The following is a 13,193-nucleotide window of genomic DNA, read 5'->3' as shown; positions in this document are numbered from 1 at the left end:
TTGGCTTATTTAACAAAGACCTACTGTAGTCTTATGGGATTCATTAGAATTTCAAAAACAGTCATACTTTGACCAAAGTGTAAAGTAATTAACATTTATTTTTAAGTTCAAAGAACAATTTTTTTTTTTTTTGAGACAGAGTCTCACTCTGTCACCCAGGCTAGAGTACAAAAGTAGTCTTCTGATAACTTTTTGTCGCTGATGAGGGAAGAGGCTCCCACCCAATTAAAAATACATTTTTCTGAGAACAACAATATCAACACAGGAATAATTCAGTGAATACAAATGCCTATTGCGTGCCAGGCACTCTACTAAGACGCAGCAACTACTGTTTTCACAATCTGGCAGTAAAGGTGAACACGAATAAAAAAATTGTGCCAGCCAGGGGCAGTGGCTCACGCCTGTAATCCCAGCACTTTGGGAGGCCAAGACAGGCGGATCACCTCAGGTCACAACATGGTGAAACCCCGTCTCTACTAAAAATACGAAAATTAGCCAGGCTTGGTGGCGGGTCCCTATAATCCCAGCTACTTAGGAGGCTGAGGCAGGAGAATCGCTTTAACCCAGATGGCAGAGGTTGCGGTGAGCCGAGATTGCACTACACTCCAGCCTGGGCGACAGAATGAGACTCCATCTCAGAAAGAAAGAAAAAAAAAATGTGCAGTGTGATGAGCTCTGAGAGTCTGTTAAAATTATCCTGGAGACCAGAGATGAGAGCAACTGGTTCCCAGTGTCATGCAGCATGAGTTACTGATGATGAATGGAATCAGCCTTGACAGTAGGGAGTCACTATAAGCTAACCCAAACCCTGCCATTCACTGATAATGAGATCTTGGGCAAATGGCTTAACCATTTCAAGCCCCAGTCACCTTATCAGTCATAATTCCTACCTACTGTACTTGGGTATTGTGAGGATTCGATGATATAGAACATGTAATCCCAGCACTTTGGGAGGCCAAGGCGGGTGGATCAGGAATTTGAGACTAGCCTGGCCAATATGGTGAAACCCCATCTCTACTAAAGATAGAAAAAATTAACCAGGCATAGTGGTGCACGCCTGTAATCCCAGCTACTCAGGAGGCAGAGGCAGGAGAATCACTTGAACACGGGAGGCGGAGGTTGCTGTGAGCCGAGATCGCGCCATTGCACTCCAACCTGGGTGACAGGGCAAGACTCGTCTCAAAAAAACAAAAACAAAACAAAACACAAAAACAAATAAAATATATAAAGTACATTGCCAACAGAACAGTTGATAAAAATTATCTTTGCTTTTCTTTAGTAGCGTAAATAATAAATTTAGAATACAAGTTTAATAGGTTAAATCATGTCCTGTTTAGTATTTGCAACAATTTAGTCATACACTAAACTGAAATTTACTCTTGTAAATTTTTTTTTACAATTTTTATAGAGACAGGGTCTCACTTTGTTGGCCAGGCTGGTCTTGAACTCCTCTCCTCAAGCCACCCTCCCACCTCGGCCTCCCAGAGTGCTGAGATTACAAGCATGAGCCACCATGCTCAGCCTACTCTTGTGTTTTTATATGCTGGGGAGTTCTTCGATCATTTCATTTATTTTTCATGCAATTTTAGTATACACATGCTGGTGGTTTGTTTCATTTACATCATAAACCTATTTCATACAGCTATATAGCAGTCATCCTTGTTTTTCCAACTAACAATCTTCAGTTTAAAAGGCCATTCCTACCAAGGAAAAAGACACATTGTTATTTACTCTTGAAAGAACCTAGGAAAATAATTCCTGCTAATTCCAGCGTATTCAGCATCAGAAGCAGAAACCAGAAGTACCACATTTTACTACCTAATATAGGAATAGATATAATAGATATTAACTTTAGGCTCTAAAAAGCCATAATAAAATCTCTTTGACCACAGTGCTTCTCTGCAATTGAGTCCTTTCACCAACTCAAGCTATGGGTTTTTTTTTTTTTTTCTCAAGTTACTAAATATGAATTGAAATCATGAATTATGGTCAGGATGCTTGACTTAGCCAACTCTTGAAGTCTCTTGTCCCCACCCTCACCCCACTCCCTTCCTGGGGGCTGGTTAACCAGTGTGGAAGATCAAACAGGATTGCTCCATTCAGCTGCTTGTGCCAAGAATGTATTGCTTTTAGAATGCCATCAAATGGCACTTGGGTCTGGCTGAGGACCACAAGCAATTCTAATAAGCCTGGGCACAGGCTGGATTTAATTCTGGGTCCTCTCTGATATAGAGCTTGGCTCCAGATTTAAGGCCTGCCTTTTAGCATGGGGCTTGGGAACATCCGTGGAATAAGGAAGGTCCTTTGAGAAAACATATGAGAAATAAATATTAATGTATATGAAAGATCACACACCAGAGTGGTCAGGTATTTTCTTCATGAGCACAAGGCTATCATACTTGACTATAACATAAAAGCAATTTGTGAAGCAGATAATAATTTTGATTATACTTTATTCTTCTCTGAATATATACGTATTTGCATACGGATCTTAAGGTACTCTTCACAACAGACCTGGGTGTTTAGAAAAGATTCTTCTGATTACACCCGTTTTTAAAAATCCGCATATTCCATCAACGAAGTTACCAAACATCTATGCTAGATGGTAGAAGTTAGCAATAGAGAAATAAAGTTATATAAATTTGGTATATTTTTTCAATCCATTTTTTACACTTTAGCATTTGTAGATCTCTCTCTTGCACAGACACCAGCGTGCGCATACACCCACTATTTGACATAAGATTTTACGTTATACGTACAGTTCTGAACATGGCTTTTTTTTCACTCAACAATGTTCTTTAATTCGAGCATTATTTACACATAGATGTGGGTGTTGGGGATTTACTGGTTTTAAAAAAATGTTATGTAGTATATTCCATCATATAAAACAGTCACACTTTACTTACTTTCATACTTACGGGCATTTAACTTGATTTCCATTTACAGTATTATGAATAACACTGCCATGAACATCCTTCACAGGGCCCTTTTCGGGAATGTGTCTCTAGAATAGACGCTTCACAGTGGGTCAGACAGTGTAGGCATATTCCCTTTTACAGATGCTGTCAAGTTTTCCTTCAGAATGTCTGTGTTCATTCATTCTCCCACCATATGCAGCAGTATTTGATGTTGTCAGAATTTTATTTTTTGCCAGCCTAATGGTTGCAAATTGTATTAGTCTGTTTTCACACTGCTACAAAGAACTACATGAGGCAGGGTAATTTGTAAAGAAAGGAGGTTTAATTGACTCACAGTTCCGCATGACTGGGGAGGCCTCGGGAAACTTAGAATCATGGTGGAAGGTGAAGGGAAAGCAAGGCACATCAAGGAAGGCACGTCTTACATGGCAGCGAGAGACAGAGAGAGAGGAAAGAACTCAGAGGAAGCCACACACTTTTAAACCATCAGATCTTGTGAGAACTCATTATCATGAAAACAGCATAGGGGAAACCGCCCCCATGATCCAATCACCTCCCACCAGGTCCCTTCCTTAACACGTGGGGATTACAATTCGAGATGAGATTTGGGTGGGGACGCTGAACTAAACCATGTCACAAATACTATCTCGTTTTGTGTCGAGACACTTTTAAGAGTCTCATCCTGCAATCATCATATATCATAGTATAATAACAGACTCCTAAAATCAGATCTGAATTTCCATAAAAGAAAAACGTAAAACCAAAAGCTTATGTTGTGTTACATTATTTTCAAATGTAAAAGGAACTATCATGTAAGATAAAAACGTTAAATTGACTCATTCTTTCAACATTTATTAAGCATTTTGTACTAGGCTGTAGGATTATGAAAATAAGCAGGTTATAGTTTTGGGCATCATAGAGCTCTCATTCCAGTGGAGGAAACAGGTGCTTAAACTAGTAGTTTCTGCAAATGCTGTAGAGTGAGTGTTCTAAGGACTATAAGAGGACAGGAAGGAGGATATAAGTCTCATTGTCTTAGTGATGCAGAATGAATATTAGAAAATCACCAAATTCAAAGGGTAGCAAATGCTGTCCTTTTATGTGTTTAAAACAGATTGTCACACATTTACTCTTCAGCCCCGCTCTGCCATAATGTAGTACATGACACAATCCCCCCAGGAGATACAGAGAGATTCACGAAAGAGATCTTGTCCCCCACTCCCCCTGTGAGGACACAGGTGACGGGTGCTGTGAATCTACAAACAGCAGCTGAAGTTGTCAATCTATCCTCAGCAACTAACGGTTTTTCAGCACTTGGCATTTACAAAACACTAAGCTAGGTGTTGAGGGGGATACCGAGGTATGTATAACATGGTCTTGTTCAGTGGCAGTTCAGAATCTAGCTGGGGAGATAAGGCAGTTCATATTTAATGACATTGTAGATGCTCAGTCATAAGAAAACACCACCAAATTTGAATGATGCTTCCATATGGCCCACTCACAATGGAAAGAAAACTTTAATATTTAGAGAAATGTCTTAGAGGGAAACAGTGTATCCACGTCCAGGTACTGAGCTGTAGTTTAGAAGTGTGGATGAAATTGCATATATCAAACTTTTAATACACAGCCCTGTACTTAGTAGGCACTCTGTACACTCTTAACATTTTTTTTGAATTGACATAATATTGTTATTAATACAAATATATCAAGAAAAATTATTCTTTTTATTAGTTTTTAATTTTTGGCTTGCTTTTTAGGTCAAGAAGTGGTTTTCAAGTGCCTTGGGGAAGGAATTCTTGAAAAAGCCTTTCAAGGGTATAATGCGTGTATTTTTGCATATGGACAGACAGGTAAGAAGTTGCTTTTATAGTCCAGATGTGATAGATCGTGCCTGTAATCCCAGCACTTGGTGAGGCTGGGGTGGGAGGATTTCTTGAGCCCAGGAGTTTGAGACCAGCCTGGGCATCATAGTAAGACCCGTCTTTACAAAAACTAAAGCATTAGCCCAGCATGGTGGCACACCTTTAGCCCCAGGTTCTCGGGAGACTGAGGTGGAAGGATGGCTTGAGCCCAGGAGTTTGAGACTGTAGTGAGCCATGATCACACCACTGCACTCCAGCTTGAGCAACAGGGTTTGAGGCTAAGTTGGCCACTTTTCTGCTCTGTTACCTTGGCCAGTATATGGGGAAACCTTGTATGGCTGAAGCATTGCATTTTGCTTATTCCTTTACCTGTTCTCTTTTTGCTTGCTGCTTCTCCAGGTTCGGGAAAATCCTTTTCCATGATGGGCCATGCTGAGCAGCTGGGCCTTATTCCAAGGCTCTGCTGTGCTTTATTTAAAAGGATCTCTTTGGAGCAAAATGAGTCACAGACCTTTAAAGTCGAAGTGTCCTATATGGAAATTTATAATGAGAAAGTTCGGGATCTTTTAGACCCCAAAGGGTAAGTTAGTGGTCAAGATTAAGTGTGTTAATAGGGGGAGATAATTTTAAATGATTCTAAAGTTAAAATTGGAAGTGAATATACGTATTTAAGCTCTTGGTGACTACACTGGTTTTCATTCATTTACAGAGAAATCATCAGCTTCTCAAAGCCTGTTGGTATACCCAGTGTTTATCCTACATTAATGTATTAAGTTGCCTATGTATGCCCTTTGAAAAGATGTTGTTACTATTGGTATTATTTTTTTGCCACCATGAACTATTCATAAAAATTGAGTTAGGAATAACCATTAGTTCTTCCATTTACATTGGAAAGCAGCACTTCTGTGTTAAAGGTAAAAGGGTTGAAGGATTGAAACATCCCAGCCAAGGCAAGCAATTCCCTTCCCTGGCTGGGTGTTGGAATCATGTGGGGAACGTTTTAAGCATCCCGTTGCCTGATTCCTACCCATAGAGACTAGATTCAGTAAACCTAGGGTGAAACCCAGGGATCTATATTTTTTTAATTAGGTGATCAAAAAATATATTTATTTGATTCATAGAGGCAGGGGGACCGTTTACTTTTTTTCAATTAAAAAATTTGGAGCCGGGTACAGTGGCTTATGCCTGTAATCCCAGCACTTTGGGAGGCCAAGGTAGGCGGATCATCTGAGGTTAGGAGATTGAGACCAGTCTGACCAACAGAAACCGCATCTCTACTAAAAATACAAAAATTACCTGGGTGTGGTGATGGACGTCCGTAATCCCAGCTTCTTGGGAGGCTGAGGCGGGAGAATCACTTGAACCCAGGAGGTGGAAGTTGCAGTGAGTTGAGATCGTGCCACCGCACTCTAGCCTGGGGAACAGAGGGAGACTCCATCTCAAAAAAAATTTAAAAACAACTGTACTGATTTAAAAATAATATCTATTTATGGAAAATTTGAAAAAATAGGTAAAGTGTAAGAGGTAAAAATGACCTGTAATCTCACCATTCAAAAATAATCACTAAGGCCAGGCATGGTGGCTCATGCCTGTAATCTCAACATTTTGGGAGGCCAAGGTGGGTGGATCACTTGAGGTCAGGAGTTCAAGACCAGCCTGGTCAACATGGTGAAACACTGTCTCTACTAAAAGTACAAAAATTAGCCGGGCGTGGTGCTGGGCACCTGTAATCCCAGCTACTCAGGTGGCTGAGGCAGGAGAATTGCTTGAACCCGGGAGAGAGAGGTTGCAGTGAGCCAAGATCGTACCACTGCATTCCAGCCTGGGCAATAGAGTGAGACTGCATCTCAAAAAAAAAAAAAAAAAAATTAATAACCACTATTACTACTTTGGTGCATTTTGACCAAAATTATGAGTGACGAGGAAGTGACCTAATCAAAGAAAATGTTTATATTTACTCTTAAGAAGCTGTTAACTATTTAATGTATACAAAAGAACATTTATAATACCTGTAAGGCGTAAAGAGTAATAAAAACAACTGCCTGTCTACATTGGGTTAATAAATGGAACATGACTTAGCCAAAAGTACTCTAGCTAAAATTAAATAAATAAAATGGAACATGACCAATAATTGTGAAGCTCACTATATGTTCCTCTTGGATCCATGTTCTATCCCTCCCCAAGGTAACTACTATTGTGAATTTTGTGTTTAGCATTCTCTTCCTCTTCTTTAGCATGTAGAAATAATTTTGCACAATTTTTAACTTTGTATGACATTATAATATGTGTTCTTTGGTGATTTTTCCTCCCACCATGATTCATTTATTCTTATATATGAAGTGCTAATGCATTTTTACTGTTGTCTAGCATTTCATGGCGTGATTATATCAATAACTCATCACTTTCTCTGTCTTTTGTGTGGTTCCTGCTTTTATCAATACAGTGCTGTTCTGAAAACATTGTTTTGCAGGTCTCCTGGTATATAGCATGCAGGAGTTTCTACGTAACACATCTAGGGGTGGAATTGTAACTCACAAAACATTGAATCTCCAATTTTATTCAGTAGCACAAACTGTTACCCAAAGTGGTTGTAACAATTTCCACTCCCACCAGCAGTGTACAAGAATTTCCGATATTGGACACCATCACAGGCACTTGATACAATGCTGGATTTGCTTTTTCTTGCTGCTGAATAGCATTATAGAATCTCTGGCAAGCAGAGTAAGCTGTGTACTGGATCGTGTGCATCTAAGTAGCTCATTGTCACATTGAATTCTTCATCTTTAAAATAAAAGTGGTAAAGCCTACTTTGTAGGGATGTTATGAAATTAAATGGCATAACTGAAAAGTGCTTCAGAGAACAATGCCAGGACTTTGGGATGCATTCAGTGATGCTTCTTAGCTGCTGCTTCCCATATATTGCTGATGCTAAGCAATGACTCTTAATTTGAAAGATGATTAATATGCGATGCCCTGAATAAGATGGCATACACGATATGGTCAGTATATACATAGCTTTGCTTTTAATCTCCATTGTCTTTTGATAAACTGTTCAAATAGGTTCCAAACCAGGTTTATCATTTAAAAATTCAAAAGAGCTTTAAAACTGTCATTAGCAGAACCAATTCTAAATATAGGACAACATCAGTAATTACAAACAAACTCTGTACTATAATCTCACTTTCTGTGTAAAAAAGTGTAAGCATAGAAGTAGCACAAACCAATGCAGACTTGAAGTAAACTTTAAACCTTTTAATATTGTTTACTACTAATTCAAAAATTTTGGCCGGGCTGTAGTGGCTCACATCTGCAATCCCAGCATTTTGGGAGGCTGGGGGTGGAGGATTGCTTGAGCCTAGAAGTTTAGGACCAGCTTGGGCAGAATAGTGAAGCTCACATCTCTACAAAAAATATAAAAATTAGCCAGGCATAGTGGCATGGGCCTGTAGTCCCAGCTGCATGGTTGGCTAAGGTGGGAGAACCACCTGGGTGGGAGGTTGAGGCTATAGTAAGCCGGGGTCATACTACTGCACTCTAGCCTGGGCGACAGAGTGAGACCCTGTCTCAAAAACTAAATACAATTTTAAGACATTATCTACTGAGAAGATGCTTATTTATGAAATAGCCTAAAGGTTAATTTGATCTGGCATGTTTTTTGGTTCAGTTTTTCCCCCAACCCTCCCCAAAATGTAACTGACAGCCTGACCCAGTAAGGTTTGTGACTAGAGATAGAATGTTTAAAATAGTAACATACTTTAAATAGAAATCAGAGCATAAAACACATTTCTTATGTGAAACATCGTTTTGCTAATCCAAATAAAGTAGCTTTTAGATTTGTTGGGGGGAGTCCTTAAAAAATTATTTTGAAATTATCTTAGTTACTGTGTACTTAAAAAGAAAGAAAAGCTTCCAGCTTTGGTCTGATTCATTTATTCCTTTTTCCTCCCTCCCACAGGAGTAGACAGTCTCTTAAAGTTCGAGAACATAAAGTTTTGGGACCATATGTAGATGGTTTATCTCAACTAGCTGTCACTAGTTTTGAGGTAAGTCATTTTTTTAAAAATGTGATTAAAAGCTGACTATAAATCCTATGTAAGTGATACTGAGTATATTTTATGTGGATGCTTTATAGCACAATGATACTACTCAGGGCCTCAGAAACCCAGTATCAGCACACTGCAAACAGAGAGGAAAAAGGCTTTTAATCACACTCTTCAAGCTGCTTTGTTGTGAAGGTTTTACAGTATGGCCAGAAAGCCCAATGTTTTCAGGTTGCTGCATGTTTTCACTAATACTACTCTGTTAAAACTGTGCTCCCAATGATGCCGGTGACATCCTTCTAGGCATGTGGTAGTCTAAACACTATTTGGCAGTTAGTACAGTCCTTTCTTTTTGGCAGGGTCTCCTGCCTTGGTTTCTGTCACTCCTTGCTCTCCTGTTTTTCTGAATCACTCCTCTTGCCATTGACCAGCCTGTTTTACTTTATTTACTCTTTGACTTGCATGCCTTGTTAAGATCTAACTCAGGATTCTGCTTCTATTTCTATAGTGATTGCTTTGGAAATCTCATAACACAAACTGCTGTCTCTGTTGCTAAAGAATGTGAATGAATGTGTGAATGCATGAAGGAACAAGCAAATCCCTGCACTTTGTGCTGTTTGTGGGATGTGGCTGGCCCATTATCACCCCAGATTTAGTACGGCTAAAACTAATCTGTGCAGTGACTCTCCAGCCATTTAAATCAAGATATATATGGAATTGCTCTAATCAGAAATAAGAGCACAGTGATCATTTTAAAAATGTTTAGGTTCTGACATGAATGGATACCTTTTTGGTCTAAAGGTGCTAACTCAGCCCCTTCGCTAAGGTCCCTGGTTCTTAGCTCAGTGTGGTTGAGGTACGTGTAGATGTTATCCTGTCACTTACTAGTAGGAGCCAGGGTGCTCTTGATTTGCATCCCAGTTCTACCGCTTACTGGATGTGGGAAAAGTTGCTTGACCTCCATGAACTTCAGCGTACTTGTATGCAAAACCAAGAAAATAAAGTTCATTCAGCAAATATTTCATAAGATCCCATAGGCTCTAGGCATTCTAGAAGCAAGTGTACAAAGTGGAATAAGGAAAAAACCGTGCCATCAGGGAGCCACAGTGTTGGAGGAGGGAGGCGAACAGGCAGGCATCAGCGAGTTGGTAAGCACCGGAGAGTTAAATCAAGTCACTGCTCTTATTGATTATCGGAGTGCTCAATAAATATTAGCTACCCCAGGAACCCAAAAAGGAGCAAACAGGGACTCAACTGAGAAAGAAGACAGTTGGGAAATGGAAAGAATAAGGGGAAACGTTTCATACATTAGAAAGCCCTGAGTGAGGTAGAAGCTCAAACCCGGCTCAGTGGAGGAGCAGCAGGCAGGTTTTTATGGAAGGGTGGTGACAAAGGCATCAGAGGAATCATAATTAATACATACACCTGGCGTGCAGGACTGCATTCTTGTGTTTTTGCTTATGGTCTTTCCTTATGCTTTGCCTCTAGGATATTGAGTCATTGATGTCTGAGGGAAATAAGTCTCGAACGGTAGCTGCTACCAACATGAACGAAGAAAGCAGCCGCTCCCATGCTGTGTTCAACATCATAATCACACAGACACTGTATGACCTGCAGTCTGGGGTGAGGGATTAGGCAGAACCTTTGAAGGGGGTGGAAGAACTGAAAGTGTCCATATAGGTAAAGCCTTCCATGGTTGGGTTCAGTGGCTGAGAATTTTACGTTGGCTCTTCTGCTTACTAGGTGAGCTGCCTTGCTTACATCATTTAATTTGTTAGGTCTTCCTTCATATTCGACTTTTTAAAAAATTGGATTTTGGCCTGGTGCGGTGGCTCATGCCTGTAATTCCAGCATTTTGGGAGGCTGAGGCGAGAGGATTGCTTGAGGCCAGAAGTTCAAGACCATCTTGTACAATATAGCAACACCCGGACTCTACAAAAACAAAAAAGAAAAATAATTGTATTTCTTGTGCAAAGTCCCTAACAAGTGTGATGACATCACCATACAGCTTTTAATATATATCCTTTCATGCTGAAATTCCCATGGAAACAAGTCAGCTTCATAGTCCTTGAGGGATATTAAAGAGGACACCACAACCTTTAGCCTGAACTTTTTTTCAAAAGAAGAAGGATTTGACCTGAATGTGCAGAAATCCTCATGTCCTTCTATTTCCTCATAGGCATTTAAAATCTCCAGCTTTCTGACTATATTCCAGAAAGCTGGGTTTACTTTCTGCAAAACAAAAATGCTACATTTCCATGCCAACTTAAATTTTAACTATGAAATTAATTGCTAGTTCAAATAACTCTTCTGACCATTTAAAAACTTAAGAAATTTGCCATGTGAGTGGGATGGATTGCTCAATTATAGTGCTAACATGTATGTAGATATCCATGTGGTTTTTATTGGTAAGTTTTTTTTCTCTCTCTTGTTTCCTGTAACTAGAACTCCGGGGAGAAGGTCAGTAAGGTCAGCTTGGTAGACCTGGCGGGTAGCGAAAGAGTATCTAAAACAGGAGCTGCAGGAGAGCGACTGAAAGAAGGCAGCAACATTAACAAGTAAGGTGGTCCCGGAACAGCCTGGGTGATTTCCTTCTGGGGGGATTTGTTGCATTATGAGGGTCAGATGGTTCTGATGCACAGGTTGTTTAAAGTCTGTATCGCTTTAGTAAACTGGTTTGAAGAAAAACAACAACAACCTGTGTCTATTAAGATGTATGAGGTTTTTGGCCAGGCATGGTGGCTCATGCCTATAATCCCAGCATTTTGGGAAGCCAAGGCGGGAAGATCATCTGAGGTCAGGAGTTTGAGACCAGCCTGGCCAGCATGGCAAAACCCCATCTCTACTAAAAAGACACAGTCACACACACCTGTAACCCCAACTACTCGGGAGACTAATGTAGGAAAATTGCTTGAATCTGGGAGGGGGAGGTTGCAGTGAGCCAAGATTGCACCACTGCACTCCAGCCTGGGCAACAGAGTGAGACTTTATCTCAAAGAAAAAAAAAAGATGTGTAAGGATTGTGTTTGGGTATGGTGGCTCACGACTGTAATCCCAGCATTTTGGGAGGTCAAGGTGGGTGGATCAGTTGAGGCCAGGAGTTCAAGACTAGCCTGGGCAACGTGATGAAACCCCTTCTCTACCCAGTCTCTGCCCTGTTTCTACCCATCTCTACCCCGTCTCCAAAACACAAAAATTAGCTGGGCATGGTGACGCACTTCTGTAATTCCAGCTACTTGGGAAGCTGAGGGATTAGAATTACTTGAATCTGGGAGGCGAAGTTTGCAGTGAGCCAAGATTGCTCCACACTGCACTCCAGCCTGGGCAACAGAGCGAGACTCTGTCTCCAAAAAAAAAAAAAAAGGACAAGGTTTAATTAAATAAAACTACATGGTGCTCAAAAATGGCACAAATACCATATTCTGACATATGTGGAAGCTAAAAAATGTTGATATCATAGAAGTAGATAGAATAGTGGTTACTAGGGGCTGGAAAGGGGAGGACGGGGAATAATGAGAGGTTGATTAGTGGATACAAAATTACAGCTAAATTGGAGAAATAAGTTCTAGTGTTCCATAGCACTGTATGTTGACTATAATTGACAATTTGTTGTATATTTTCAAATAGCTAGGAAAGTGAATTTTCAGTGTTCCCAACACAAAAAAATAAGTGTTTGAGGTGATGAATACACTAAATACCCTAAATTGATCATTATACTTTATATACATGTATCAAAATATCACACTGTACCTCATAAATATGCACAGTTGTGTGTCAATTAAAAATAAAAGCAGGCTGGGGGCAGTGACTCACGCCTGTAATCCTAACATTTTGGGAGGCTGAGGTGAGTGGATCACCTGAGGTCAGGAGTTCAAGACCAGCCTGGATAATATGATGAAACCCCTTCTGTACTAAAAATGTGAAAAATTAGCCGGGCATGGTGGCAGGCACCTGTAATCCCAGCTACTCGGGAGGCTGAGGCAGGAGAATCGCTTGAACCCAGAGACAGAGGTTGCAGTGAGCCAAGATGGCGCCACTGCATTCCAGCCTGGGCAACAAGAGTGAAACTCCATCTCAAAATAATAATAATAATAATAATAATAGTACCTACTTCACAGATTTGTTAGGGATAAAATGACCATAATGTGCTTAGAGAAATGCCTGGCACTTAGTATGCAGTGAATAAATATTAATTGTTATAGCTGTTGTTTTTTATAATCAGGATAACCATTATCATGATTCCAAGTTCGCAGAAAGTAGTTTAGTGTATACTTGTAGTCTTTTTCTGTTGAACTGTAATAACTTAGGGTTTCATTTAGGACAGAACGTGACAAGAGGAAATATATTCAGGAACGTGTTTGCACAGCTTGCAT

General features: G+C 40.1%; 1 protein-coding gene across 14 annotated transcripts in view; it reads left to right on the top strand.

The window, feature by feature from the left end:
* KIF13A (kinesin family member 13A) overlaps nt 1-13,193 on the top strand; it is a 230,481-nt gene that overhangs the window by 127,811 nt on the left and 89,477 nt on the right. For all 14 annotated transcript variants that reach the window (XM_031666952.1, XM_031666945.1, XM_031666939.1 and 11 more), the window contains exons 5-9: nt 4,676-4,768; nt 5,180-5,360; nt 8,736-8,823; nt 10,309-10,443; nt 11,266-11,378. In XM_031666952.1, the coding sequence (XP_031522812.1) occupies nt 4,676-4,768; nt 5,180-5,360; nt 8,736-8,823; nt 10,309-10,443; nt 11,266-11,378 (610 nt within the window). The remainder of the gene's footprint in view (nt 1-4,675; nt 4,769-5,179; nt 5,361-8,735; nt 8,824-10,308; nt 10,444-11,265; nt 11,379-13,193) is intronic.

Source organism: Papio anubis, chromosome 6, assembly GCF_008728515.1.
Source record: "Papio anubis isolate 15944 chromosome 6, Panubis1.0, whole genome shotgun sequence".
Classification (NCBI taxonomy): domain Eukaryota; kingdom Metazoa; phylum Chordata; class Mammalia; order Primates; family Cercopithecidae; genus Papio; species Papio anubis.
Note: the sequence above shows the minus strand (reverse complement) of the source record. Positions and strands in the feature narration are given on the sequence as shown.